The sequence below is a fragment of the Caretta caretta genome, chromosome 7 (assembly GCF_965140235.1).
Source record: "Caretta caretta isolate rCarCar2 chromosome 7, rCarCar1.hap1, whole genome shotgun sequence".
Classification (NCBI taxonomy): domain Eukaryota; kingdom Metazoa; phylum Chordata; order Testudines; family Cheloniidae; genus Caretta; species Caretta caretta.
Window position 1 is genome coordinate 51,890,765 of NC_134212.1, and position 24,346 is coordinate 51,915,110.

General features: G+C 47.3%; 1 protein-coding gene across 8 annotated transcripts in view; it reads right to left on the bottom strand.

Annotated features, from left to right (window-relative positions):
• RNF123 (ring finger protein 123) overlaps positions 1 to 24,346 on the bottom strand; it is a 160,560-nt gene that overhangs the window by 94,689 nt on the left and 41,525 nt on the right. For all 8 annotated transcript variants that reach the window (XM_048856501.2, XM_048856502.2, XM_048856503.2 and 5 more), the window contains exons 12-14: positions 8,169 to 8,273; positions 7,304 to 7,429; positions 5,701 to 5,793 (exon numbers count right to left, since the gene is read on the bottom strand). In XM_048856501.2, coding sequence (XP_048712458.1) covers positions 5,701 to 5,793; positions 7,304 to 7,429; positions 8,169 to 8,273 — 324 coding nt within the window. The remainder of the gene's footprint in view (positions 1 to 5,700; positions 5,794 to 7,303; positions 7,430 to 8,168; positions 8,274 to 24,346) is intronic.

Below are 24,346 nucleotides of genomic sequence, written 5' to 3' on the forward strand. Positions count from 1 at the left end.
ATCAATGAAGGACAGGATGGAATGGGTTACCTAGGGAAATGGTAGAATCTCCATCCTTAGAGGTTTTTAAGGCCCGGCTTGACAAAGCCCTGGCTGGGATTATTTAGTTGGTGTTGGTCCTGCTTTGAGCAGGGGGTTGGACTAGATGACCTCCTGAAGTCTCTTCCAACCCTAATCTTCCATGTGTCTATGGTGATACAGGAGAATCCTCCCATGCCAAACAAGACAGTTCCTAAGGCAAATATTGGGGCCACAAGCCCCTATATGGCCAACCTGGTTAATCCTGGGTACCACCACTGCAACATCAGGGAGTCGGGTACCAGTGGCTCCTGGACTGAGGTAAGCGAGGGAATTGTCACAGTCCCATCTGTAGCCAATGATTTTATTTGATTGTGTGCTGTGTGATGTTAGGATTATAGAAGTATAAGATTGATCAGTAGTTAGAAGGGATAAATATGTATTAGGTATCTAAGTAAGGAGGGCTGAAATGCAAGGCCTACAGGCAGAGGCCTGTAAGATTTTAGCATAGCCATTTTAGGCCTTAGAGTTAAGAAATGCTTGACATAAGTGACCAAAGAGTAACCCGATGCCATAAAATTACAGGAATAGATGTGCCAAGAGGTGATATTGTGAAAAATTAGCCTTAAGAGTAATTTTAGATCACAAAATGCTCTAGAGGCACATTTTTCCCCTTAATCACAGGATACAGGTTGTGAATCAATGTTAATAAGAATAAAGGGAACTATATACAACTTACAGAAAATGGGGTACGATATTCTGAGGGGGACAATATAAATAAGGAAAAAGAGGGTTGACACTTTCATGCACATGTACAGGGTATGAGATTAGTCAGAATCACATCATAAAAGAGGGTGTCCAAATTGGGAAAAACTGAGCTCCCTATGGGAAAACTCCAGCAGGAATCATCCCTCTACTGATGCTCAATCAATGAGAAACCCACCAGACCCTAACACTGTCTAGGAGGATGTGAGTAGGACTGTAGCTATAATTTGTGCATGGATATATTTAGGATTTATATATGCTTGGATAGCCATAACTTTGCTGGTAACTATAAAAAGCTGATAAAAGATATTGGACATTGTTCTTGTGACTGTACGGGTTACTTTCCTTGGTCTTCATATATTCCTAGAAGCTCTAGATCTAAAACAAGTGGCAGAGGTAACTCTGTTGAACTTGAGCCACCAGAACAGAACCGACAGTGGTGTCATACATCACTAAATTTACTTTGAATAACATAAAAGGCTACACGTTGAAACCATCCGATAGTCATGCTTTCAGAACAGAAGCAGCAGGCCATGCGTAATGTCCAGATCCTCAGACTCGGAGGGAGAATCAGAATTTCGCACCAATAGTAGTGCCAAAGGAGCTAACAGAATGGGGTGTGTTACATGACCACTAACAGAAGGTGGCAGATCCGATGCACAGGATGGAGCTCCCTTGGTAGAGTACCAGAGAGTGTAGAGATGTCATGCTTTCCAGGGTGAACAGTTCATGAGGCCCAGGGGCATCTCCAAGTCTCCCCAGAGGCAGGAGTACCAAGTCTATGGATGGGACTGGAGCTGGTAACAGGCCCTGTCTCAGGATCAGCATCACTGGACATCACTGGAACCGATGCAAGGGTGTGGGGGGTCTATAACTGGTACCGGTGGATCTGGTGAACAATGCAGTCTTTGGTCGGTCTTGTGGGCCTTGGAGCACAGTGCTCCCCCTTGGCCGGAACTCATGGATGGCAGGGTCTTTCTTAGATCTGGAGGGAGATTTACTGCCATACTTATGTGCATGCTTCCATGATTCACGGCTAGGCCCCACTGCGGAGTCAGTAATATTGGTACCAGTGACGTTGGATTGGGGCTCCATGGTAAGAAGTACACTCATGGATTATTCAGGCTGGTGAATGACGGGGGGAAGGATGCTGGGGGGCTTGTTCCCCAGCCAGGATCCAACTGCGGCCCTGTGGCAACCTCCATGAGGTGCTTAAGGCGAAGGGCTCTGCCTTCCCATGTGCGGCAGGCCATGGTGGCCTGGCCATGGTGTGGGCGTCCCCCAAACAGTACAGACAGTGTTGGTACTCATCATTCAGGGACAACAAACAAGGGTAGGAAGTGCAGACTTTGAATCATGGCCTCTCAGTCATAATCCAATACCCAGACCCGGGTGCTGGGTGGGGAGGATCATTTGGCAGCAGAGTCCAAAGTGGCGTCCCAAAAGAAAATTACTACCGAAAACCCTGGAACATCCTGACTTCGTTCAGTACCCAGATGCAGATGCTGGAGGCGGGGGGGTGCGCGGGATTGGGCGGGGGGGTGCGCGGGATTGGGCAGAAAACCGCTGGAGCGGCATCCCCCATCCTTAGCCCTACAAAACTTCGAGAAACAAAACTACTACAGGTTTCAGAGTAGCAGCCGTGTTAGTCTGTATCTGCAAAAAGAAAAGGAGTACTTGTGGCACCTTAGAGACTAACAAATTTATTTGAGCATAAGCTTTCGTGAGCTACAGCTCACTTCATCAGATGCATGCAGTGGAAAATACAGTGGGGAGATTTTATACACAAAGAGAACATGAAACAATGGATGCTACCATACACACTGTAATGAGAGTGATCAGGTAAGGTGAGCTATTACCAGCAGGAGAGAAGGAAAAAAAAAAAAACCTTTTGTAGTGATAATCAAGGTGGGCCATTTCCAGCAGTTGACAAGAATGTGTGAGGAACAGTGGGGGGGGTGGGGGATAAATATGGGGAAATAGTTTTACTTTGTGTAATGATACATCCACTCCCCGTCTTTATTCAAGCCTAAATTAATGGTGTCCAGTTTGCAAATTAATTCCAATTTAGCAGGCTCTCATTGGAGTCTGTTTTTGAAGGGTTTTTTTTGAAGAATTGCCACTTTTAGGTCTGTAATCGAGTGACCAGAGAGATTGAGGCGTTCTCCAACTGGTTTTTGAATGTTATTGACGTCCGATTGTCCGTAATTCTTGACGTCCGATTTGTGTCCATTTATTCTTTTACGTAGAGACTGTCCAGTTTGGCCAATGTACATGGCAGAGGGGCATTGCTGGCACATGATGGCATACATCACATTGGTAGATGTGCAGGTTTACTAGCCTCTGAAAGTGTGGCTGATGTGATTAGGCCCTATGATGGTGTCCCCTGAATAGATATGTGGACACAGTTGGCAACGGGCTTTGTTGCAAGGATAGGTTCCTGGGTTAGTGTTTTTGTTGTGTGGTTGCTGGTGAGTATTTGCTTCAGGTTGGGGGGGCTGTCTGTAAGCAAGGACTGGCCTGTCTCCCAAAATCTGTGAGAGTGAGGGATCATCCTTCAGGATAGGTTGTAGATTGCTGATGCTGCGCTGGAGAGGTTTGAGTTGGGGCCTGAAGGTGACGGCTAGTGGCTTTCTGTTACTTTCTTTGTTGGGCCTGTCCTGTAGTAGGCGACTTCTGGGTATGCTTCTGGCTCTGTCAATCTGTTTCTTTACTTCAGCAGGTGGGTATTGTAGTTGTAAGAATGCTTGATAGAAATCTTGTAGTTGTTTGTCTCTGTCTGAGGGGTTGGAGCAAATGCGGTTGTATCGAAGAACTTGGCTGTAGACAATGGATCGTGTGGTGTGGTCTGGATGAAAGCTGAAGGCATGTAGGTAAGTATAGTGGTCAGTAGGTTTCTGGTATAGGGTGGTGTTTATATGACCATAGCTTATTAGCACTGTAGTGTCCAGGAAGTGGATCTCTTGTGTGGACTGGTCCAGGCTGACGTTGATAGCGGGATGGAAATTGTTGAAATCATGGTGGAATTCCTCCAAGGGCTTCTTTTCCAAGGTCCAGATGATGAAGATGGCATCAATGTAGTACAAGCAGAGTAGGGGGCATTAGGGCACGAGAGCTGAGGAAGCGTTGTTCTAAGTCAGCCATAAAAATGTTGGCATACTGTGCGGCCATGCGGGTACCATAGCAGTGCCGCTGATTTGAAGGTATACATTGTCCTCAAATGTGAAACAGTTATGGGTGAGGACAAAGTCAAAGTTCAGCCGCCAGGTTTACCGTGACATTATCGGGGATAGTGTTCCTGACGGCTTGTAGTCCATCTTTGTGTGGAATGTTGGTGTAGAGCGCTTCTACATCCATAGTGGCCAGGATGGTGTTATCAGGAATGTCACCGATGGATTGTAGTTTCCTCAAGAAGTCAGTGGTGTCTCGAAGATAGCTGGGAGTGCTGGTAGCGTAGGGCCTGAGGAGGGAGTCTACATAGCCAGACAATCCTGCTGTCAGGGTGCCAATGCCTGAGATGATGGGGCGCCCAGGATTTCCAGGTTTATGGATCTTGGGTAGCAGACAGAATACCCCTGGTTGGGGTTCTAGGGGTGTGTCTATATGGATTTGTTCTTGTGCTTTTTTAGGGAGTTTCTTGAGCAAACGCTGTAGTTGCTTTTGGTAACCCTCAGTGCGATCAGAGGGCAATGGCTTGTAGAATGTGGTGTTGGAGAGCTGCCTAGCAGCCTCTTGTTCATATTCCGACCTATTCATGATGACAACAGCACCTCCTTTGTCAGCCTTTTTGATTATGATGCCAGATTTGTTTCTGAGGCTGTGGATGGCAGTGTTCTGCACGGCTGAGGTTACGGGGCAAGTGATGCTGCTTTTCCACAATTTCAGCCCGTGCACGTCGGCGGAAGCACTCTATGTAGAAGTCCAGTCTGTTGTTTCGACCTTCAGGAGGAGTCCACCCAGAATCCTTCTTTTTGTAGTGTTGGTAAGAAGGTCTCTGTGGTTTAGTATGTTGTTCAGAGATGTTTTGGAAATATTCCTTGAGTCGGAGACGTCGAAAATAGGATTCTATGTCACCACAGAACTGTATCATGTTTGTGGGGGGTGGAGGGGCAGAAGGAGAGGCCCCGAGATAGCCCAGCAGAAGAATCTGTCCTAAGAGTATAGCTGGATAGATTAACATTATTGCTGGGTGGGTTAAGGGAACCACTGTTGTGGCCCCTTGTGGCATGTAGTAGTTTAGTTAGTTTTGTGTCCTTTTTCTTTTGTAGAGAAGCAAAGTGTGTGTTGTAAATGGCTTGTCTAGTTTTTGTAAAGTCCAGCCACGAGGAAGTTTGTGTGGAAGGTTGGTTTTTTATGAGAGTATCCAGTTTTGAGAGCTCATTCCTAATCTTTCCCTGTTTGCTGTATAGGATGTTGATTACAACCTTAAAATTCCTAAATAAAGAATAAAAACAATTTTCCAGGAAATGCGTCACCAAGGACGAGAAGACAGCAGAGACTCCAACTCAGACTATGGGGCAGTAAGAAGAAACTGAAGATGCAGTCAGTCCACCCCGCCCTTTATTGCCTTGGGCAAAACCACGAGGCAACACAGAGACACATGCGTGAACTGACAGACACTACCACTTTGAAAAGTTCTGGCTCCGGGAGCACATGTATTACCCTCAATGGAATACAATAGGGACCATCACTCAAATGGTTTAGATGTTTTTCTGAAAGACCTGTGTTAAGTGTTATTTTGGGGCAGGTCTCTAGCCCATGTTATACAGGAAGTCAGCCTAGACAAGCACAGTGGTCCCTTCTGGTGCAGAAATCTATCTGTGACTCCTGACTACTCCTGCGTTGGGACACCTGAAGCTAGGGAAGGATGAATCCTTGGCTAGTCATTGTTCTCAGACACTCTCAGGTACCACTCACCTGTAAGCCCAGGTCTGGGATGATGGGAGAGAACCTGTAAGCCCGCAGCAGGGACATCAGCAGCTGCTTGAGGCATTCATGCACCTCATAATCCTGAGAGTAAGAGAAAGAGAAACACTCAGCAGAAATCGACATCTGGGGGGATGTGGAGAGGGCTGGAAGGTGTCTGTTCATTTCAGAAATGACCCATCAGGACCACAAGAGGCCCCCTCACCACTTGCCACTGCTGCAGTCCAGCACTCTGCCTCTACAGCAGCATCAGCAGTAGAGAGCAACTGCTGTCAAATACCAATCACCAGAGTGAGCATTGAGACAAGCCATCTCCTAGACAAAATGTGGCCCAGGTTCTGTTGGTGTAGAGCCCAGAAAGCCAATGCAGCTCCCCGGGTCTATACCAGACCAAAAGGAGAACCTGCTCCTCTAAGTACCTCTCAGGCCTTCATCCTGCCAGGGATTCTGATTTCACTCCTGGAGGACAGCAATAAAAGAGAGAGGGAGAGAGAGGGAGGCAAGGGGCAATCTGTCACCTGAGCTACGGGCCAGCAAGTCTCCAGAACACGCTTGGGGAGATTTCACTGCAGCATTTGACCCACGGTGCTGAGGGCTAGTAGCAGCCATCTGCTAACCAGGTGCAACCACAGGGGTGGGCAATACCCCGGAACTCCTGCAAGCCTGACCCCAGCTACCCAAAAGATTCTCTTCCCTACAGCTCCTGGAGCAGTTAGATTAGCCGCCAGGCTGCTTCTGCCAGTTCTGGGTTTAGACCCCCCAAGGTACTCGCAGAAGGGGGTTCCCAGGAGATGCCTGCCAAAGCCAGCTCTGACACTTCCCAGGAAGGGGCACAACCTCCTGGCCTCGCTGAGCCTGGGGCAGAGGATGGGTTGTATTTCTTTAACCCTACTAAGAGGGCAATGGTGCAACACTAGTTCCCACTGCAGCCAATACAATGTCATGGTCTCTAATATTTCCCAGGTAGCCCCTGGCTGCTCCACTGAAAAGAACTTTATAATTACAGAAGTATTACTAAATAGTGGTTATTTTCAAAGAGTTTTAATCAAGAGTAAGAGTTTTACTGTCACACATGCAGTAAGTTAAATAAATTAACATCAGAGTTTATTTATAGTTAGGGAAGCTAGAAAAGTCTGATTAAAAAATCGCTTTTCAGAGATCAGGAATACCGAACTCCTTCCTCCTCCCTTCCCAGCTCCCCAGTAGCAGCTCGGCCTTTCCCTCACCACAAGGAACAGTCGTTAACACTGAAAGGACCTGGTCACTGGGTTCTGGGTGGGAGCAGAAGCTCACTATGACCAGCAATTTCTAATTATAAATCTAGTTCTTCCCAGCCCCCTCCCTACAGTCACTGCAGCCAGGGCCTGGCGTGCCGAGAACAGCCAGTGCCAGGGCACCAGATGCTGGTACTGCATTCTTAAGGGAGTGCAGCTGGCAGGCAAAGCTGCTTTGCGAGATGGTGGCAAGAAACCAACTCAGCTGTTAAACCATGCCACTGCAGGGTGCACCCAACCGAGATCCTGACACCTGCCCATTGCCACAGAGAACCAAGGGGATGCAGAGTGAAAGAGGGGGAAGTGCCTGAGCAACTCACCTCCATGAGAAGCCACATGAGATCCAGTAGCTGCTGGATGAGAGGATGTGCTTCCACAGCCCCTCCTCGCTCCAGAATGCTCAGCAGGAAGTGCATGAGCACATCATCTACCAGGTACACTTTGCACTGCAAACAGAAAGCCTGTGGTCAGCAGCTCTAGCCAGCAGCAGCACCACACAGGAGCAGAGAATGGGTTCTCAGCACTACATGGAGGGTCTAGGCCCAGGTGGAAAGCTGTAGACTTGCTGGGAGCCAGCGTCAGGTAGGAACGGTGACTTACTGCTGCCAATGGGATGTTCCTGTTACTGCAGACTGAAGATGACGCCTCTGGCAGCAATGCCCGGCTCGGTGCTAGGAACAGCCCAGCCCACTCTAGGAGTACACGGAAACTGGACCGTTTCTGACAAGTGCCAGGCAAAAATGGGCGACAGTAGATGTGAAAGCAAGAAAGCAGAGCCCATGAAGAGCCTGACTGCCAAACTCAGGGTACAAAGGGTTCCAAAAGAGTGTGTCCTGCAGCCCACTAACCCCCTGCAATGCAGCGCCAATCTCACCCCTACCACCACTACTCTGCAATTTACTGACCAAACAGAAAGCACACACCCTGGTGTAAACAAAGCCTCCGCACTTGCTCTGCAACATCACTCCCTCAGTCAGGCTGCAAGGGGAGCTGCCACCCCATGGGAGAGGGGCTATTCGCGACTTGGGACTACCTAACAACTCTAGGCTTGTGAATTCTCCAATACCGGAGCGTGTCACCCCTTCTGCCTGAGCAGGCAGCTGTGAAAAACAAGGAGGAGTTGTGGGTCCCCCTCCCTGCAAGCACTGTGGGGGAGCACACGCACGTCCAGCAGCCAGCACTCACCATGAGAGGTGCAAAGTGGTTAAAGATGTGTGTCAGGGTGATCAGCACTGTGGGCTCTCCTTGCAGCTGCCACGTCGATGTGTCCTTCTCCACCAGCTTCCCCTCCTGCAACACCAATCCCAGGAGACATAAGGCTCTGAGCAACCCCAATCCTGCCTGCAGCTCCATCTTCAGACGCATGCATGCTGGAGAGAGAGGGCAGCACTCCCTGCCTCTGCAGAGAGGACAGCAGTACAGGAGATGTCCCTGAAGGATGCCCAAAGGCATGCACATCCCCCCACCACACAAGGCTTTCACCAGCGACGTCATTATAGAACTCAGCATCCCAAATGCCACAGTGCCTGAAACAGCCTTTTCGGGGCAGGGAGCTCTAGCTCAGCCAGGCCCGACACCAGATGTCAGGCAAACCCCCTTCCATAAACCTGCATCCCCAGAACAGTCTGACAGTGCACGTGGTTAGAAACTGAAAGGCATGTTACTCTGCTGCTATATGAAATCCCCACCCCATTCATTTTCTCCATACCCTCCTTCCCCTGAAGTGCATTTTCCCTCCTCTCCCACCATCCACGTTCAGATGAGGCGAGAGAGAGGCCTGCAGGCCTGAGGCTCAACTCCCAGCACCGGAAGGAATTTTTTTACAGACAGCTGTGGGGGTGCCAGGAGTGCTCGGATCCCACCAGGCAGTACTGGCTCAGCGGCTGCATCTCTAGGTGCTGCCTGGTACAGCTGGGCGCCAGGCCCACAGTTATGTTTGTTGCACCCTCTGTCGCACTCTGTCATTCAGCTGTTGGGGAAGGGAACAATCAGGAGGCAGTGGGTGGAATACAGGCATAGGGATGTATATGAGTTCATTACGTCTCAGATGCTAGGACAAGAAAGGGCACAAGAATTTACAGGGGTGGTGATGAGAGAGCATTAGCTTTTCCTGTCATGCCATGGGATATGCTTAGCTCTTTGAGTTACTGCATGTGTGGATCCCACTCAGTGTCCGTGTGCCCAGCACAGGAGCTCAGAATGTTTTCACCAGCAGTGTCCAAGGAGGGTGGTACCCACACCCTGCATGGCCTCACCCCCACTCCCCTGAGGTCATTAAGGGCACAGCAACCCCAGTTGCCACTCGGTTCCTTCTAACCATCTCAGGCAGGAAGTGGGAACAACTGTGTCGTTCCCTAGTAATCTTGTTACTTAGTCATTAGACCAGCAGTTGGTAATTAATTCTAAGTAATAGTTAGTTTGGTCGCATGCTTCTGTTTCAGTTAGCTTGTCAACAGTAGGGTTAAAAAAGCAGCGGCTTATGGAGTAGCAGAGGCATCATTCCTCTGACCACTGCCAGCAGCAGCGATGAAGTAAGGGTGGCATGGTATTCCCAGCCTTACTTGTGTGCTGTTGCTGGCGCCGTGGCAGCACTGCCTTCAGAGCTGGGTGCCAGGCTAGCAGCCGCCCCTCCCCGGCCACCCAGCTCTGACTGCAGCAGAGAAGTAAGGATAGCAATACCGCAAACCCCTTCCCCATCCCCCAATCACCTTACAACCCCCTTTTGGGTCAAGACCTCCAGTTTGAGAAATGCTGAGAAAGGGGCTTTCCACATGTAAGGGGGAAGGGATAGCTCAGTGGTTTGAGCATTGGCCTGCTAAACCCAGGGTTGTGAGTTCAATCCTTGAGGGGGCCATTTAGGGATCTGGGGCAAAAATTGGGGATTGGTCCTGCTTTGAGCAGGGGTTGGACTAGATGACCTCCTGAGGTCCCTTCCAACCCTGATATTCTATGATTCTATGTATATTTTGCCATTTTTAAATACATATTCATGGTTTGTTACAACACTGTGAAATTTAAGATTCAAATATCTGAAACCATGAAATTCAAGGTTTCAGAGTAACAGCCGTGTTAGTCTGTATTCGCAAAAAGAAAAGGAGGACTTGTGGCACCTTAGAGACTAACCAATTTATTTGAGCATGAGCTTTCGTGAGCTAAAGCTTATGCTCAAATAAATTGGTTAGTCTCTAAGGTGCCACAAGTACTCCTTTTCTTTTCATGAAATTCAAGATTTTTAAAATGCTATGACAGTGAAATTTACCAAAATGGACCACGAATTTGGTAGGGTCCTACCTATAGTAGAGAGCAGCATATCTATAGTCAGTGCTCCTGCATCAGTCTGGATGAACTGCATTAATGACACTTTCAGCTGTGGCCCCTGGCCACACTATCACTCAGCTGCAATGCTTCTCTGTCTAGCTCTCCCACAGAACCTGACAGCTCCCTGCCGCAACATGCTGGGAAATGGTGAAAGGCACTACAGAGCTCCGGGGAATCATGTGAGAAGTCACACCCTAACAGCCCTTTGGGAAAAATCACTGAAGGAGCTGTGGTGCATGCCCTAACCACCCGAGAGCCAATCTGCTGCCAAACTGCCTGGCTGAACTAGGACAGCAGGGGGGGATGGGTTACACTTAGCATGACAGAAGCGGGGGCACAAGTAGGGAGGGGAGATGGGCTAGGCTGCCATGCTTTGGAGTGAACTAGGATAGTCAGAAATGGGGGATGAGCTAAGCCACCATGCATTGCGGTGAACAAGGATGGGGGGGGGGATGGGCTAAGCCACCATGTGCAGGGGTGAACTGGAACTTTAACACACACCAGCACATGCCCTGGTTAAGCTGCACATTTCACAGAGCAGTTTAGACAAGAGTTTAGAATATGATTAGTGCTCTTTTCCTTCTCCCTACATGCAGGGCAGAATGGCCTTAGATACCATAAGGCACTGTCACTACAGAAACCAACAGTACCCAAGATGCAGACTGAGTCGAGCACCCACAAATCCACAGTTTCCAAGGCCAGAGGGACCACTGTGCTCATCTAGTCTGAACTCCTGTGTAACCCAGGCCAAAAACCTGCCCCACAATAATTCCTAGAGCAGAGCTTTTAGAAAACTATCTAGCCTAGATTGTAAAATTGTCAGTGATTTAGAATCCACCACAACCCTTGGTACGTTGTTCCAATGATTGGTTACCCTCGCTGTTAAAGTTTACACCTTATTTCCAGCCTGAATTTCTCTAGCTTCAGCTTCCAGCCATTGGCTCATGTTAGACCTTTTTCTGCTAGATTGAGGAATCCATTATCCAATATTTGCTCTCTCAATATTTGCTACTTATACCCTGTAATCAAGTCTGAATGGACTGACCTATTTGAGTCTCACTATAAGGCAGAAAAAAAAGGAGTACTTGTGGCACCTTAGAGACTAACCAATTTATTTGAGCATAAGCTTTCGTGAGCTACAGCTCACTTCATCGGATGCATACTGTGGAAACTGCAGAAGACATTATATACACAGAGACCATGAAACAATACCTCCACCCACCCCACTCTCCTGCTGGTAATAGCTTATCTAAAGTGATCACTCTCCTTACAATAAGAAAAGGAGTACTTGTGGCACCTTAGAGACTAACCAATTTATTTGAGCATGAGCTTTCGTGAGCCACAGCTCTCATGCTCAAATAAATTGGTTAGTCTCTAAGGTGCCACAAGTACTCCTTTTCTTTTTGCGAATACAGACTAACACGGCTGTTCCTCTGAAACCTCTCCTTACAATGTGTATGATAATCAAGGTGGGCCATTTCCAGCACAAATCCAGGTTTTCTCACCCCCCCCCCCCGCCCGCCAAACACACACACACACAAACTCACTCTCCTGCTGACAATAGCTCATCCAAACTGACCACTCTCCTTACAATGTGTATGATAATCAAGGTGGGCCATTTCCAGCATAAATCCAAGTTTAACCAGAACGTCTGGGGGGGGGCGGGGAGGGAATAGGAAAAGACAAGGGGAAATAGGCTACCTTGCATAATGACTTAGCCACTCCCAGTCTCTATTTAAGCCTAAATTAATAGTATCCAATTTGCAAATGAATTCCAATTCAGCAGTTTCTCGCTGGAGTCTGGATTTGAAGTTTTTTTGTTGTAAGAGAGCGACCTTCATGTCTGTAATTGCGTGACCAGAGAGATTGAAGTGTTCTCCGACTGGTTTATGAATGTTATAATTCTTGACATCTGATTTGTGTCCAGTTATTCTTTTGCGTAGAGACTGTCCAGTTTGACCAATGTACATGGCAGAGAGGCATTGCTGGCACATGATGGCATCTATCACATTGGTGGATGTGCAGGTGAACGAGCCTCTGATAGTGTGGCTGATGTGATTAGGCCCTGTGATGGTGTCCCCTGAATAGATATTTGGGCACAGTCGACAACGGGCTTTGTTGCAAGGATAGGTTCCTGGGTTAGTGGTTCTGTTGTGTGGTATGTGGTTGCTGGTGAGTATTTGCTTCAGGTTGGGGGGCTGTCTGTAGGCAAGGACTGGACTGTCTCCCAAGATTTGTGAGAGTGTTGGGTCATCCTTCAGGATAGGTTGTAGATCCTTAATAATGCGTTGGAGGGGTTTTAGTTGGGGGCTGAAGGTGACGGCTAGTAGCGTTCTGTTATTTTCTTTGTTAGGCCTGTCCTGTAGTAGGTGACTTCTGGGAACTCTTCTGGCTCTATCAATCTGTTTCTTCACTTCCGCAGGTGGGTACTGTAGTTGTAAGAATGCTTGATAGAGATCTTGTAGGTGTTTGTCTGTCTGAGGGGTTGGAGCAAATGCGGTTGTATCGCAGAGCTTGGCTGTAGACGATGGATCGTGTGGTGTGGTAAGGGTGAAAAATGGAGGCATGTAGGTAGGAATAGCGGTCAGTAGGTTTCCGGTATAGGGTGGTGTTTATGTGACCACTGTTTATTAGCACTGTAGTGTCCAGGAAGTGGATCTGTGGACTGGAAGTGTCCAGGAAGTGGAAGTGTGGACTGGACCAGGCTGAGGTTGATGGTGGGATGGAAATTGTTGAAATCATGGTGGAATTCCTCAAGGGCTACTTTTCCATGGGTCCAGATGATTAAGATGTCATCAATATAGCGCAAGTAGAATAGGGGCGTTAGGGGACGAGAGTTGAGGAAGCCTTGTTCTAAATCAGCCATAAAAATGTTGGCATACTGTGGGGCCATGCGGGTACCCATAGCAGTGCCGCTGACCTGAAGGTATACATTGTCCCCAAATGTGAAATAGTTATGGATAAGGACAAAGTCACAAAGTTCAACCACCAGTTTAGCCGTGACATTATCGGGGATAGTGTCCTTGACGGCTTGTAGTCCATCTTTGTGTGGAATGTTGGTGTAGAGGCCTTCTACATCCATAGTGGCCAGGATGGTGTTATCAGGAAGATCACCGATGGATTGTAGTCTCCTCAGGAAGTCAGTGGTGTCTCGAAGGTAGCTGGGAGTGCTGGTAGCGTAGGGCCTGAGGAGGGAGTCTACATAGCCAGACAATCCTGCTGTCAGGGTGCCAATGCCTGAGATGATGGGGCGCCCAGGATTTCCAGGTTTATGGATCTTGGGTAGTAGATAGAATACCCCTTGTCGGGGTTCCAAGGGTGTGTGTGTGCGGATTTGATCTTGTGCTTTTTCAGGGAGTTTCTTGAGCAAACGCTGTAGTTGCTTTTGGTAACTCTCAGTGGGATCAGAGGGTAATGGCTTGTAGAAAGTGGTGTTGGAGAGCTGCCTAGCAGCCTCTTGTTCATATTCCGACCTATTCATGATGACAACAGCACCTCCTTTGTCAGCCTTTTTGATTATGATGTCAGAGTTGTTTCTGAGGCTGTGGATGGCATTGTGTTCTGCACGGCTGAGGTTATAGGGCAAGTGATGCTGCTTTTCCACAATTTCAGCCCATGCACATCGGCGGAAGCACTCTATGTAGATTAAAGAGAGTGGTCACTTTGGATGGACTATTACCAGCAGGAGAGTGAGTTTATGTGGGGGGGGGCGGAGGGTGAGAAAACCTGGATTTGTGCTGGAAATGGCCCAACTTGATTATCATACACATTGTAAGGAGAGTGATCACTTTAGATAAGCTATTACCAGCAGGAGAGTGGGGTGGGAGGAGGTATTGTTTCATGGTCTCTGTGTATATAATGTCTTCTGTAGTTTCCACATTATGCATCCGATGAAGTGAGCTGTAGCTCACGAAAGCTTATGCACAAATAAATTGGTTAGTCTCTAAGGTGCCACAAGTACTCCTTTTCTTTTTGCGAATACAGACTAACACGGCTGTTACTCTGAAACCTGTCATTATGCAAGGCACTGCATTTAGCTGTATGGAGTGGAAATTTATCATCTGCATGAAAAAACTTGTACAGATACAGACAGACATCATCTTCCTTTCCAAATGCAAACAGATGGACATCGTACCAAAAGGACTGAAGGTAAAAATCCATTACAATCTACATACCACACAGACTATGCTGACAGCTTGTGCCACACTCTCTCAAAGAAACTGCGGAATCACCTGATCAACATCCTCTACAGCAAACAGGGAAAGATTAAGAATGAGCTCTCAAAAATGGATACTCTCATAAAAAACCAACCTTCCACACAAACTTCCTCGTGGCTGGAATTTACTAAAGTTAGACAAGCCATTTACAATGCACACTTTGCTTCTCTACAAAAGAAAAAGGACACTGAACTTTCTAAACTACTACATGCTACAAGGGGCCACAGCAATGGTTCCCTCAACCCACCCAGCAATATTGTTAACGTATCCAACTATACTCTCAGCCCAGCAGAAGCAGCTGTCCTATCTCGGGGCCTCTCCTTCTGCCCCTCCACCCCCCACAAACATGATACAGTTCTGTGTTGACCTAGAATCCTATTTTCGACGTCTCCAACTCAAGGAATATTTCCAAAACATCTCTGAACAACATACTAATCCACAGAGGCCTCCCTACCAACATTACAAAAAGAAGGATTCTAGATGGACGACTCCTGAAGGTCGAAACAGCAGACTGGACTTCTACATAGAGTGCTTCCGCCGATGTGCACGGGCTGAAATTCTGGAAAAGCAGCATCACTTGCCCCATAACCTCAGCCGTGCAGAACACAATGCCATCCACAGCCTCAGAAACAACTCTGACATCATAATCAAAAAGGCTGACAAAGGAGGTGCTGTTGTCATCATGAATAGGTCGGAATATGAACAAGAGGCTGCTAGGCAGCTCTCCAACACCACTTTCTACAAGCCATTACCCTCTGATCCCACTGAGAGTTACCAAAAGCAACTACAGCGTTTGCTCAAGAAACTCCCTGAAAAAGCACAAGATCAAATCCGCACACACACACCCCTGGAACCCCGACAAGGGGTATTCTATCTACTACCCAAGATCCATAAACCTGGAAATCCTGGGCGCCCCATCATCTCAGGCATTGGCACCCTGACAGCAGGATTGTCTGGCTATGTAGACTCCCTCCTCAGGCCCTACGCTACCAGCACTCCCAGCTACCTTCGAGACACCACTGACTTCCTGAGGAGACTACAATCCATCAGTGATCTTCCTGATAACACCATCCTGGCCACTATGGATGTAGAAGGCCTCTACACCAACATTCCACACAAAGATGGACTACAAGCCGTCAAGAACACTATCCCCGATAATGTCACAGCTAACCTGGTGGCTGAACTTTGTGACTTTGTCCTTACCCATAACTATTTCACATTTGGGGACAATGTATACCTTCAGGTCAGCGGCACTGCTATGGGTACCCGCATGGCCCCACAGTATGCCAACATTTTTATGGCTGATTTAGAACAAGGCTTCCTCAACTCTCGTCCCCTAACGCCCCTATTCTACTTGCGCTATATTGATGACATCTTAATCATCTGGACCCATGGAAAAGAAGACCTTGAGGAATTCCACCATGATTTCAACAATTTCCATCCCACCGTTAACCTCAGCCTGGTCCAGTCCACACAAGAGATCCACTTCCTGGACACTACAGTGCTAATAAACAATGGTCATATAAACACCACCCTATACCGGAAACCTACTGACCGCTATGCCTACCTACATGCCTCCATTTTTCACCCTGACCACACCACACGATCCATCGTCTACAGCCAAGCTCTGCGATACAACCGCATTTGCTCCAACCCCTCAGACAGAGACAAACACCTACAAGATCTCTATCAAGCATTCTTACAACTACAATATCCACCTGCGGAAGTGAAGAAACAGATTGATAGAGCCAGAAGAGTTCCCAGAAGTCACCTACTACAGGACAGGCCTAACAAAGAAAATAACAGAACGCTACTAGCCGTCACCTTCAGCCCCCAACTAAAACCCCTCCAACGCATTATTAAGGATCTACAACCTATCCTGAAGGATGACCCAACACTCTCACAAATCTTGGGAGACAGTCCAGTCCTTGCCTACAGACAGCCCCCCAACCTGAAGCAAATACTCACCAGCAACCACATACCACACAACAGAACCACTAACCCAGGAACCTATCCTTGCAACAAAGCCCGTTGTCGACTGTGCCCAAATATCTATTCAGGGGACACCATCACAGGGCCTAATCACATCAGCCACACTATCAGAGGCTCGTTCACCTGCACATCCACCAATGTGATAGATGCCATCATGTGCCAGCAATGCCTCTCTGCCATGTACATTGGTCAAACTGGACAGTCTCTACGCAAAAGAATAACTGGACACAAATCAGATGTCAAGAATTATAACATTCATAAACCAGTCGGAGAACACTTCAATCTCTCTGGTCACGCAGTTACAGACATGAAGGTCGCTCTCTTACAACAAAAAAAACTTCAAATCCAGACTCCAGCGAGAAACTGCTGAATTGGAATTCATTTGCAAATTGGATACTATTAATTTAGGCTTAAATAGAGACTGGGAGTGGCTAAGTCATTATGCAAGGTAGCCTATTTCCCCTTGTCTTTTCCTATTCCCTCCCCCCCAGACGTTCTGGTTAAACTTGGATTTATGCTGGAAATGGCCCACCTTGATTATCATACACATTGTAAGGAGAGTGGTCAGTTTGGATGAGCTATTGTCAGCAGGAGAGTGAGTTTGTGTGTGTGTGTGTGTTTGGCGGGGGGGGGGGGTGAGAAAACCTGGATTTGTGCTGGAAATGGCCCACCTTGATTATCATACACATTGTAAGGAGAGTGATCACTTTAGATAAGCTTCAGAGTAACAGCCGTGTTAGTCTGTATTCGCAAAAAGAAAAGGAGTACTTGTGGCACCTTAGAGACTAACCAATTTATTTGAGCATAAGCTTTCGTGAGCTACAGCTTTTTCTTTTTAGATAAGCTATTACCAGCAGGAGAGTGGGGTGGGAGGAGGTATTGTTTCATGGTCTCTGTGTATATAATGTCTTCTGCAGTTTCCACAGTATGCATCCGATGAAGTGAGCTGTAGCTCACGAAAGCTTACGCTCAAATAAATTGGCTAGTCTCTAAGGTGCCACAAGTACTCCTTTTCTTTTTGCGAATACAGACTAACATGGCTGTTACTCTGAAACTATAAGGCAGGTTTTCCAATCCTTTAATCATTCTTGGGGCTCTTCTCTGACCCCTCTTCAATTTATCAACATCCTTCTTGAATTGTGGACACCAGAACTGGACACAGGATTCCCACAGTGGTCACACCAGTGCCAAATCCAGAGATAAAATAACCTCTCTGCTCCTACTGGAGATTCACCCATTTATGCATCCAAGAATCACATTACCCCTTCTGGCTGCAGCATCGCACTGGGAATTCATGTTTAGCTGATTATTCACCATGACCCCCAAATCTTTTTCAAAATCACTGCTTCCCTGAATAGTCCCCTGTCCTGTAAGCTTGACCTCCCCCGGCTTTGCAGAAAGTGCAGCACTTGTATCCAGCACTGGTCAAGCCAGAGCACACCAAGAAACTCCCACTTCTGACCTACATTCTTGGCTCCCAGCTGTATACTTTTACACTTATCTGGGTCAGAACACGGTGTTTGCTTGCACCCAGTTTACCAAGCCATCCAGTTGACTCTGTGTCAGTGACCTGTTGCGACAAAATGGGAATTGTCCATAACATTGTATGGATGATGTGCATGCCAGGGACTTACCTGACTAGGGCTTGCTAGCCAGTGGGTGCAGAAGGGTTAAAATGCTCCTGGGATGAAGCAGAAGACGTGAAGTTTTTGGAATACCTGTCTGGGGTGGGATGAATGGGCCATTAAAGACAGTATGAAAGTGACCCATCTCAATGGAGGGTCCAAAAGACAAATGGGAATGCCACTGGCCAGGCCATTCACACCTAGTAACCACCAACCAGAAGGAAGATTCCCCCTTCACACACACCTCTCTGCTGGGAAGCAGAGAGTTGCAAAACAATGGGGAAAGGTGGCAGGGAGCTATGTTAAGAGCTGGCCTTTGGAGAGACAAACAGCTCTCACCTGGAATAACTGCAAGGTCTGAGGCTTTTTTCTGCAGCCACATTAGGAGAGCAGCAGCCATGAGCCAAGAAGCAGAAAGTCACATCTTCACATTTCATCTAAATTACATTAAAACAATGAAATATCGGGCTGTTAAGAAGGCGATCCTGTCCTAATAGTACCAACCACCACCAGATAAAGAAACAGATCTTCAGATGCTTAAAGAAAACTGTTTGATAGTTGCGATTATTAAATCTATACTTCTATTGTTTGGCCTTTATGGTCCCTGCTTCTCTATTGTTTATCTGTAAGGTTTCGGTCTGGTTCTTTGATTTTTTTTCCTGCCTGTTGCATAATTAATTTTACAAGATTTAAATCAATTAAGGTGGTGGGGTATGATTGGGTAAAGAATTATTTTGCAATATTAGGATTGGTCAAAGAATTATCTTGTAATATTTACGTAAAATGATTGGTTAAGCTACAGCTAAGCAGGACTCAAATTTCACAATATAAACTGGGGTTCAAAATGAAGTTCTTGGGAACCACCTCCAGGACATAGCCCAAGATCAGAGCTGCCAACATCCTGCAAGCTATATCACGCAGAAGCTGGAGTCCCCAGATAACCTGATCCTGACTGGCCACCAGGAAAAGTTCATCTACCTTATTAGGAGTGTTGAGCATTGTATTCTTAGCGTGTGCATTCTGTTCTGGTGATTGTTAATATATAGAGGTTAAGGATATTACTCTGTAAGGCTCTTTCACCGGTAAAAGGTCCCATAAGCCCACAGAAGGTTACATCCTGAGCCCTGGGAACAGGGTATGGGTGGGTGCCTTAATTAAGAGGGTTATGCCTTGAGCCCTAGGAACAGAGTAAATGAGGGTGCCCTAGAGTGTGTGGGTGACATGACAAACAAAACAGAAATAAAAGACAGAGACAACATGCATTCTGTGGGCAGCTTGACTGGGTAGAGCCCTGGCTTTCAGCCATATGGACTGTCCGAACGTTGGTTTCCCTCTACTGGCATCAGGACTTTCATATTCTGTAGGCCAGATGACTACTAAAGCGTTACCTTGTTTTTGAAAAGGTTGTCTAGTGTCTCTGCAAATACCTACAGCGAGCACTGCTATTGCTGGGGGCAGACAGCTCAATTTCAGAGTTGTGGACCTGCCCTGTTGAGCTGTGTGGACCGTTGATGTTTGGCACATTAAAGGGTCACTCCAGGCTGGGGCACAGACCAAACCCTGTGAATCTGGCATACCTGTCCTCTTCATTATTTACTACTCCCCCAATCTGCCTGCACTTCCTATCCCAACAGGTTCTAACTGAGCAAGTTTCTAAACTAGGTGAGATAGGAAAGATTTGTGGTGTGCTTTAATCATGACCGGGGCTAGATCCAAGTCCTGCCCTCCATGGGAAAACAGAAGGCCAAGCCCACCAGGTGATAAAGCAAGTGTTTCCAGCCTGGGTAATGATGAGGCAGCCTCATAAGAAGCAGTCTCTAGCTACCCTCAGCAATAGTTATTTTCATCTCCCTCTCTTGCCTGATGCTGGATGCCAGGGATGAGAATACAGATTCCCTAAGATGTGTCCAAACTGCTGCCATGAGGGGCATGTCAAAAATTGGACTAGTGGATTTGGATCCCGGGATCGAGTGAGAGTTAAATATGCAAACCAGTTTCACATAGTTGCAAAAATAAATTCTGTGGTTATGACCACACAAGCTATAAATTCTAGTCTCCCTTAGTGGATAGCATTGATGGGAACTCTCGCTGCTGAAAGCTGTGATACAAGAAATATTTTGTTGGTGAGAGACAACCTTTTGAGCTTCACAGAGCTTCTTTAAGTCTGGAAAAGGTAACCAGAGTATCACAACTAAATACAAGCTGGGACAGATTGTTAAAGAATAAGAGATTAACACACTGCAAGAAACTATTTAAAATGAACAGGACAATTAACAACCTTGCAGTCATGGGAAAAAGGAGGATTACAAGGTTTCAAACTGTTGTAATAAGCCATAAAGCCAGGCTCACTGGTGAGCCCATGATTTTTAGGCCATGTCTACGCTACACAAGATACAATGGCATAAAGCCACCGCAGTTAGTGTATTGTTTGCGCATGTGCATACTTGGTTCCTTGTGTCAGCGCTAAGCATACTCACCAGGAGTGTTGTGTCAAGGCACAGTGTGATGCACCATGGGCAGGTATCCCAGTGTGCAATCCACCGCTGTCTAAAGGTGTCTTTTGGGAAGTTCTGGCAATGCACACTGGGGCAGAAAAGTCGTGCAGGGATGACTGCAAACAAGGGGTTAACTTCACAGCTTGCAACTGTCTCCACCACAATGTCATCTATATCCCAAAATTTTTGCATTTGTTTTAAAAATCCCATGAACCTATGCAGCCCTCCTCACTGTCTGCCATCTGACAGCAGTGTGGAGTCTGCCCAACTCTGCACGATTGTCATAAGCATTGCACGTACAGGATGCACTATCCTCTGGCATTTCCAGAGCCACAAAACCACCAAATCAGTGGAGAACATGCTGATTTCTTGGAGGATGGATTGCCAATTCAAGGTTGTAGGTAGAGTTCACAGAGGAGCCACAGATGATGGAGCGCTGTTTCTGGGCCCAAGGAATGAGCACTGCCTGATGGGATATCACCACCATGCAGGCTTGGGATGACAAGGAGTGACTGGAGAGCATTGAAAGGTGCTACCTGGCCCTGCTGTTTGGGTGTCTCTTAGGAATTGTATGCTGCTTCATGCACATTTTATTAATTTTGCAGCACTTGCTGCACATTTGATTATTACAAAAAGAAAAGGAGTACTTGTGGCACCTTAGAGACTAACCAATTTATTTGAGCATGAGCTTTCGTGAGCTACAGCTCACTTCATCAGAAAGCTCATGCTCAAATAAATTGGTTAGTCTCTAAGGTGCCACAAGTACTCCTTTTCTTTTTGCGAATACAGACTAACACGGCTGTTACTCTGAAACTTGATTATTACAGTATTTGTCACTGATCCGACAAGTTGTGTCCCATTGTACAGTAACAAGTGGGTGCTTTCAGAACTGCTAGGCAGGCTGTAAGCATATGTTGTGAACTAATGAAGATGAATTATTTTCCAGACAGGATTTTATTCAGTCAGAAACCCAGTGCAAAGAAATCTGTACCATTTAAAACCAAATACACTAAAAATTTAATAAATTAATGGAACAAAACTTAAGGGGAAAGAACACTGATGTCCATTTTACCCACACCTACAGCAACCGAGGCTCTCACAGGTCAGTGCATATGAAACTGAGGTTGTCCTTAATGTGCCTCGGGGTGGAGTGGTAGGGTAGGGATGCAGCCCCTTGTGGAATGCCTTGTGGAACATTGGGGGATATCAGGAGGTGCTGCAGTGGAGTTCTCCATTGACTGCAAAGTGAGACGAGCCTTGGATTGAGGAACCTGTAGGTCCGCAAAAGTCTGCAGCACCTGTGTTTGCTGCCAGAAAAGCCCACTGCATCCTGGTTCATCTCCTTCTCCTTTTCCTGCTGGGACTCCTGGGCCTCTCTTTCCTCCTCCAGGCTGTATGCAGTGTTCACCCTCCAGGTCCTGCGCTCACACCTTGATGCAGCGATGGCTTGCAGGATCTCACTGAACATGCCATCCCGGATCCTCCTTTCCCCTCAACTGGCACAGGTGTCCCACAGGTGTGGAGTGGGAAACCCGCAAGGCCACAACGGCAGCAGAGGCAGATAACCCACACAAGTACCACTGTTGATATAGTCCCAATTGGAAGTGAATGTTAGATTCAGAACTCCCTTCTCTTGTTCCCCTAAAGCTTTAAACAAGACATGTTTGTGCTTATTGACACTTCTGCTTTGGAATGCTTGTGCATGACCCCCCACTCAGCACCAGACAAGGTGAGTACGGCCCACCAGGGGTGAGCGAAATGCGGAGGAAACTGCTTGGCTCCATGAAATCGAGTACAGGGCAATGGCATTGAATATTGGCAGTTTTCCAGACACAGTAGCGATTTTAGCCGATCTCTCACTCCTGAGGCTAACAAAAGGCACACAGAGCACATCTCCTGTTGGCATCACAAAGCCACCCAGACCCGGACAGAATCACACAAGATTAGGGTTGGAAGAGACCTCAGGAGGTCATCTAGTCCAACCCCCTACCCAAAGCAGGGCCAACCCAACTAAATCATCCCAGCCAGGGCTTTGTCAAGCCAGGCCTTAAAAACCTCTAAGGCTAGAGATTCTACCACCTCCCTAGGTAACTCATTCCACTGCTTCACCACCCTCCTAGTGAAATAGTTTTCCCTGATATCCAACCTAGACCTCCCACACTGCAACTTGAGACCATTGCTCTTTGTTCTGCCATCTGCCACCATTGAGAACAGCCTAGCTCCATCCTCTTTGGAACCCCCTTTCATGTAGCTGAAGGGTGCTATCAAATCCCCCCTCATTCTTCTCTTCTGCAGACAAAATAAGCCCAGTTCCCTCAGCCTCTCCTCATAAGTCACGTGCTCCAGACCCCTAATCATTTTTGTTGCCCTCCCCTGGACTCTCTCCAATTTTTCCACATCCTTTCTATAGTAGGGGGCCCAAAACTGGACGCAACACTCCAGATGTGGCCTCACCAATGCCAAATAGAGGAGAATAATCACTTCTCTCAATCTGCTGGCAATAATCCTACTAATGCAGCCCAATATGCTGTTAGCCTTCTTGGTAACAAGGGCACACTGTTGACTCATATCCAGCTTCTCGTCCACTGTAATCCCCAGGTCCTTTTCTGCAGAACTGCTGCTTAGCCAGTCGGTCCCCAGCCTGTAGCAGTGGATGGGATTCTTCCATCCTAAGTTCAGGACTCTGCACTTGCCCTTGTTGAACCTCATCAGATTTCTTTTGGCCCAGTCCTCCAATTTGTCTAGATCACTCTGGACCATATCCCTACCCTCCAGCATATCTACCTCCCCCCCAAAGCTTAATTACACCCTCAGCAAGTTTGCGGAGGACAACCATCCCATCATCCAGATTATTAAATGAAGATGTTGAATAAAACCGGCCCCAGGACCAACCCCTGGGGCACTCTGCTTGATACCGGCTGCCAACTAGACATCAAGCCGTTGATCACTACCCGTTGAGCCTGACGATCTAGGCAGCTTTCTATCCACCTTAGAGTCCATTCATCCAATCCATACTTCTTTAACTTCTTGGCAAGAATACTGTGGGAGACCGTATCAAAAGCTTTGCTAAAGTCAAGGTATATCACGTCCACCGCTTTCCCCATATCCACAGGGCCAGTTATCTCATCAGAGAAGGCAATCAGGTTGCTCAGGCATGACCTGCCCTTGGTGAATCCATGTTGACTGTTCCTGATCACTTTCCTCTCCTCCAAGTGCTTCAAAATGGATTCCTTTAGGACCTGCTCCATGATTTTTCCAGGGACTGAGGTGAGGCTGACCAGTCTGTAGTTCCCCAGATTCTTCTTCTTCCCTTTTTAAAACATGGGCACTATATTTGCCTTTTTCCAATAGTCCAGGGTCTCCCCCGATAGCCACCAGTTGTCAAAGATAATGGCCAATGGCTCTGCAATCACATCCGCCAACTCCCTCAGGTGCACTGCATCCGGCCTCATGGACTTGTGCATGTCCAGCTTTTCTAAATAGTCCTTAACCTGTTCTTTCACCACTGAGGGCTGCTCACCTCCTCCCCATACTGTGCTGCCCAGTGCAGTAGCCTGGGAGCTGACCTGGTCTGTGAAGACTGAGGCAAATAAAGCATTGAGTACCTCAGCTTTTTCCACATCATCTGTCACTAGGTTGCCTCCCCCATTCAGTAAGGGTCCCACACATTCCCTGACCTTTTTCATGTTGCTAACATACCTGTAGAAACCCTTCTT